The sequence below is a fragment of the Triticum dicoccoides genome, chromosome 1B, assembly GCF_002162155.2.
Source record: "Triticum dicoccoides isolate Atlit2015 ecotype Zavitan chromosome 1B, WEW_v2.0, whole genome shotgun sequence".
In the NCBI taxonomy this organism is placed as follows: Eukaryota; Viridiplantae; Streptophyta; class Magnoliopsida; order Poales; family Poaceae; genus Triticum; species Triticum dicoccoides.
The window spans coordinates 35,090,877-35,096,811 of record NC_041381.1 but is presented as its reverse complement, the minus strand read 5'-3'; the positions used below and the strand labels follow the sequence as shown (position 1 = coordinate 35,096,811).

The window sequence follows — 5,935 nt, the reverse complement described above, 5'->3', positions numbered from 1 at the left end:
TTGTATATTTTAGCGCCAGAAAACCGAATATGGATCTGCCATGGATGTCACACCGAACAGCTCAAAATCGACTGATTATCTATGTTACTGTATTTTTTTTCTTCAAAAAATGTGTCCTTGAAGATGTTGTGCCTCTCATCCTTCACTGTCAGCCATTAGATCTATATCTAACGCGTACAAATAGCCTGAAACGGATTGACGAGGAGAAGTAACTAGGCGACAATGCTCTTTGATAAGGGAGCACGCACACATGCATGTAGATCAACAACACGGCACGCTCGCGTACGCCAGCTAACTAATAAGCCTACAGGAAGCATCTAACAAGCATGTGTGGACTACACAGATCGGCAGGTGCGTGCATGAATGGGATGTTGGTAGCTGGCCTCACCCGATGACGACCACCAACCATTTTTTGTTTCTTTTCAAAGAGAAGACGAGGCGTACGCTAAAGCCGGCTCCCCTTTGCGTACGCCCCCTGACGTTGGGGAGTAAATTGCTCAAAGCCACCACATTTGTGGCTAGAGTACTTTAAAACCACCGCTTTTGCTAAAAATCACAAAAAACCACCGACTCTGTGGCAAGTGAGTAACAAATCGCACTAATTTGAAATTGAGACGCGTCTAACAGCGGACCTGACGTGTTGGCCCCACATGTCAGGCTAATTTGGCATGCCTAGATGGATAATATGCTGATGTGGCAAAGGGCCCACATGTCAGCCCCACACCTCCGTCTTCCTCCTCACATCTCTCTTCCCTCTCTCCCTCTTCCTATCCGCCGGCGGCTTGAGCTCGATGCTGCTGCAGGACGGCGGAGCTAGGGGGCGCTCCTCGACGACTGGCGGCGGCGGACGCAGCCGTACCCAACTGCGAGATGCTGGCGAGCGGCTCGGGTGGAGCATCTCCTCGCGCGGGATGATGTCGCGCAGGACGGCTCCTGGAGCGGCGCTGACTTGGACTCCGACGATGTGGGGAACAGCCGGATCCCGAGAGTACGGAGGCGGGGGAGGTCGATGGCGAGGCGGGAGCCTGCCGCCAGAGTCGCCCGCAGCATGGTCGTACGCGGACGAATCGATCTGCCCTGGCCAGCAGCAGGTCGACGCCGCGGCTCCCGATTCGTTCGATCCGCTTGCTTCTGCGTCCCTTTTCTGCCTGCAACAATCGATCCGCCACCACGTGACGCTGCAGGGAGGCGGTGCACGGCACTGCCGGAGGAGGGCACGAGCTGCCGTGCCCGGCGTCGACCATCGGGTCTTGGTGGGCGGCCATGGCGTGGGCGAGTGGCGGCGTCGAGGCTCGCCGCGCGCAGAGGAGGGGCGGAGCTCGTCGGGGTGCAGACGGAGGGGCAGCATCGCCGGAGAAGAGCTGAACCGACGGAGTAGGTGTTGTGCGTGCACACGAAGTACTCGACGAAATGTCAGAGCCTAGTCACCTCTACTGTTTATTCTTTGCCAAGTCAGCCTGACATGTGGGCCAGGCATGTCAGTTTTTCACTTAGTCACGCCTCACAGCACGTTTAGTGCTTTTTGTTACTTACTTGCCGAGGAAGTGGTGGGTTTTTGAAATTTTTGACAAAAGTGGTGGTTTTGCAGTATTCGTGCCACAAATGTGGTGGCTTTCAGTAATTTACTCGACGTTGGGCCACTCACGGATGGGGCCGGGTCCACACGTCAGTGTGTGGGCTATACGCCAGAGATGCCGCGTCCTTAGAGAACATTGACAATATTAACCAAAAAAATTATTTTAGTACCCCACATAATTTTTACGAGATTGATAGGCCCCGGCGCACCGGCTGAAATTTCAGCCAGTCACCGCGCGAACGTCCGATTCAGCAAATTTGGTTGTTCAACCTGGGTCTCGCTTTTCCTGTGTCAGTTGCTGTTTATACTTGTGATGTTAGTTTTGCCTCTTCGCGGTTTTCCTGTGTTGTCGCTTCATCTTCTTGACCTTGACTTTTCACTGGCATCACTTGTAGTGTCTTATTTTTCTTTTCGTTGCTTTTAGCCCAAAGCACGCTATATAGACCACCAACTAAAAGAAACCCTCCCAAAATACTGCAAAACAAAGGCCACCAAGTTTTATTTCAATCATAATTACAGTCATGAAAGATAATTAATTTAGAATAGCTGAACTGATTAAGCTTGCATTTTGTGACTAATCTTTTGGTGGGACAGTAGTCTTGTCTTTGGTTTTAGCAGTTTGAGCACGTTCCACAAAAAAAACATGCCACTCTACGTGGTAGACAATACTCTCTCATTTGTTATAAAAAAAATGCAATTTCTATCTTGTCATTCAATGATGTGTATGTATTCTTTTCATAAAAAAAATCCATGTGTTGTAAAAAATTACCTCCCCAAGTGGACAACTTCTCCGAGGAACAATGATGAGCAAAATATAGTGAAAACCAAAGCCAATGGATTCCACATCACGACAAACACCGGACCACTCATCTCCGCGCACCATGCTTGTAGGTACATCAACGCACCCGTCCCCAAGAAGGCCTGTAACAATGAAAACGAGTCCTCTGTGTAAGTTGTGCATCATCTTTATAAATTTCTACATTCAAATTTAAATTGCACAACTAAATAATAAAGAGATAAGGCAACATAGCTAATTAACTAACCGAGTAGAGGACCGCAAGGAAGCCAATGTCTAGCCCAAGCTTCCATTTGGTGAAGTCCTTCTCTACCACCACTGCGACGACAAAGGACTGGAGTGCACTAAACATGCATTGCATCGCGGTAGCCATCAGCTTGTTAGGATATTCCATGAGCAATGGAACCTGCATGCATTGCGTGAGACACATGCATTAAGCATGGGCACCCGTATGTTCAACCACATTAATCATTATTTATGTTTTTTTAGTCTAATCATTATTTATGTGGGGAGCATCTCCACTCGCATAGGACCCCAAGGTCTTTATTTATCATCGGCGCCAAAAAAACGGCCCAGTCACGCCCTCAGAAGCCCATTTTTCGCCGGTTACGACCAAATTTGGCGCCGCAGACCCAGCCCGAACCAGGCGCACTGGAGGGCCTGCGTCCGCCGGGGGAAACTTTTTTGCCGCGAAAGCCTGGTGGGCCTGCCGAGTCAGCGACCAGCCGCATTCGTCGTCCTCCTCGCCTCGTTTTTCCACGGGGAACCAATGCCAAGGCTGCCGCCGGTCCTTCCATTTGATTCCTCACGGGCGGCGCAGTAAAGGTGAGCCAGCACGCGCCCCGCCCCCTCCTGCCACGCGTACACATGCATGTTGCCCGCTCGCCGCCCACCAGCTGCTATAAAAAGCCGCCCACTCCCTCACCGGTGACCGCACACTCTCCTCTCCCCCTCGCCGAAGACGGCCCTCTCGCCGCCGACGACCTTCTCGCCCTCTCCCCTTTCTCCCACCTCCGACGACCAATGGTCGAGCGCTACCCCGGCGACCGAGTGGCAGCCAATGGCTTCGGCCGCCGTCACATGCGGGAGGACGAGGCCAGCCTCCTCTACGAGGCGGACTACCCAACCCCGCCGGACATGCGGGTGCCGGGCTCCGGGAGGCTCAGCGCCGGGGTGTCCCAGTGCCGCCGACGCCCGCAGCCACTGATGAGCGCGCCAAGATCGCGCGCACCCTTTGTTGTTACCGGAGAGCGCGCGGAACGAACCGAGGTACGCCCCAAACGGCAACACATGCTGTGGACTGCGTACTTCGACTGCCGCCACGCCGACCAGCTTGGCTCCACAAATGGCGTCGAGCCTCGTGGGCGCCACCACTCCGAGGGGCGCCACCTATGATGGGGCGTCCACGGGCGCACGCTCTAAGCCGTCCTCGAGCACATCAAGCCCGGCAACGAGCACCCGGCGCCGCCCTGCTTCTCGCTGCCGCGGCAGCTCCTGGACGCCGAACCGGATGGAGACGGCCTCCTCGTCCTCATCGGGCTCCCGCTCCTCCTGGTCGTCGGCATTCCTCCCCGTCAAGTCGGAGCCGCTCGGGCGGCGCACCCGTGGCGGCGCCCTCATCATCAATGAGGCGGCCGTGGTACCTCTGCTCCCTCCTCCCGCCTCGTCAAGTTGAAGACGGAGCCGGGGCTCGTCGCCGTCAAGAAGGAACACGAGGGCATGACCGCCGACGATAAGATCACCCTCAAATTGGCGCGGGACGACTACGTCCGGCTGGAAATGGAGTGTTAGCGCCGCACCCTCGAGGAGAATGCCGCTTGGCGTCGCCGACGCGACGAGGCCGGCCTCATCGTCCTCGACGACAGCAACGACAAGGCGCCAAGGCCGTCCAACCCCCCACGCATCGGGAACATAGGTCAGGGGTGTTGCAAGGATGGCGGCGATGACGATGACGGCGACTACACCAACTTCTACAGGTCCTCGGCATGTAGAAGGCGGGCGGGCGGCTACTACTACTAGTAGTAGTAGTTTTAGTTTTTCTTCATTATGTTTAAATTTTGTACAAATATGAATGGAACGGCTATATTTCCTCCAAAATATGTGTCGTGTTTGGCCGAGTTTTGGCCGAGTTTTATTTTTTTTAAATGGCGTCTGCGGCGACCTTGGGGGGTCGGCTGGGAACCCAATCCCCCCACGCTGATTTTTTTGCCGGCTCGCCCCCAGGAGGCACTACTTCAGGCCTTAGGGGCGCCGAACCAGTGAAGATGCTCTTATTCGGTGGTTGTGTAAGTGTGATAGACGAACTTATTTTGTAACTTGGTGCCAAAAAAATCAGTGATATGTATAAGTATGAAAATAATAAATGAAAAATAAATAATGAAGCATAATCTACCGATGACATGCCAGTTAGGGCCTCACTGACCTGCAAGATAATCCAGAGAGACCAGGTTGTGCAAGAGAGGATGAGAAGGAATGTGCCTCTGATCCACACTTCATTGCCGACATTCTGCGTCATGTGAGGGAAGACAGGGTGATGGGCGAGGGGGCGTATGGACGGGCCGGCGTAGAAGGCGACGACGAGCACTCCGGCGAGGCAGAGTGCTACACCTGCGAGCTTGCCTAAACCAGAGCGCCTATGAAATTTGATTGTCTCCATCCCCAGAACCAGCGCGAGGAGGAAGGTGACGACGGGCATGGAGTTGGTGGCTGCCGAAGCCACCGTTGCGGAGGTCTGCTTCAGGCTCGCGTGGTACAGGTTGAGGGTAAATGTGTTCCTGGGAGTCACGGGCATGATTAATTAATTTTTGGAGGCACAAAAGACTAATAGTTTTTTTCTAGTGGAAGGCCCCCACTCCCCTAGAAGATTTCTTGACAAATTTCGGCGGTTCTTGCTCTGACCTGCATGAGGCTGGTTGTAATAGGGGGTATCATATACTAGTATCATACACTCCCTAATGCATAGTATTATATATTAGTATCATGTAGTATTCTATTTATTGCCATGCATGACACATAGTAGCATAACATTTATTATGATACGGTATCATGATATGATACTCAACCCTCTATTTCTTCATTTAAGTCTATGGCATCTCATCAAAATTGTCTAGTTGACATGCATGATACTAACAATGGTACTATCATTACGACCAGCCTGAGGCTCCGCCAGTGGTCAAATTTCTACCATACCATGCACGGCGTAAAAATCAAGAGCTATGGTTGACTTTTGTTATTTCTCTGAAAATCGATGCATGTATTTAACTTAGGTGACCCTTTTTCCATTTCAACATCAGAATCGGATATTTCCTTTTTCTTTCTGGGACATCGATCCTTTGCCAAGGGTTCAAACTTAATGAATTTTTGGTAATGTCATTGGGTACCAAGGAATTTTTTATGTTGAATTAAATCATTTTTTAGAAATAATTCTGGATATTTTGACAATGATATAGAAGATATTCTTTTAATCTAGATTCATATAAAATTTGAGTTTAATCCAAGTTTTCCTAATTCAGTCAAACTTGTTAAAAAACATCCTTATGCGATCCGAAATATATTTTGAGCCT

The 5,935-nt window shown here is 51.5% G+C and overlaps 1 protein-coding gene across 1 annotated transcript in view; it reads right to left on the bottom strand.

Annotated features, from left to right (window-relative positions):
* Positions 1–1,492: 1,492 nt before the first annotated feature.
* Positions 1,493–5,935, bottom strand: part of LOC119317709 (WAT1-related protein At5g64700-like) — a 5,334-nt gene continuing 891 nt past the window's right edge. The window contains exons 2-5 of the mRNA XM_037592205.1: positions 4,795–5,146; positions 2,620–2,778; positions 2,346–2,497; positions 1,493–2,050 (exon numbers count right to left, since the gene is read on the bottom strand). Coding sequence (XP_037448102.1) covers positions 1,879–2,050; positions 2,346–2,497; positions 2,620–2,778; positions 4,795–5,146 — 835 coding nt within the window. The 3' untranslated portion in view covers positions 1,493–1,878. The remainder of the gene's footprint in view (positions 2,051–2,345; positions 2,498–2,619; positions 2,779–4,794; positions 5,147–5,935) is intronic.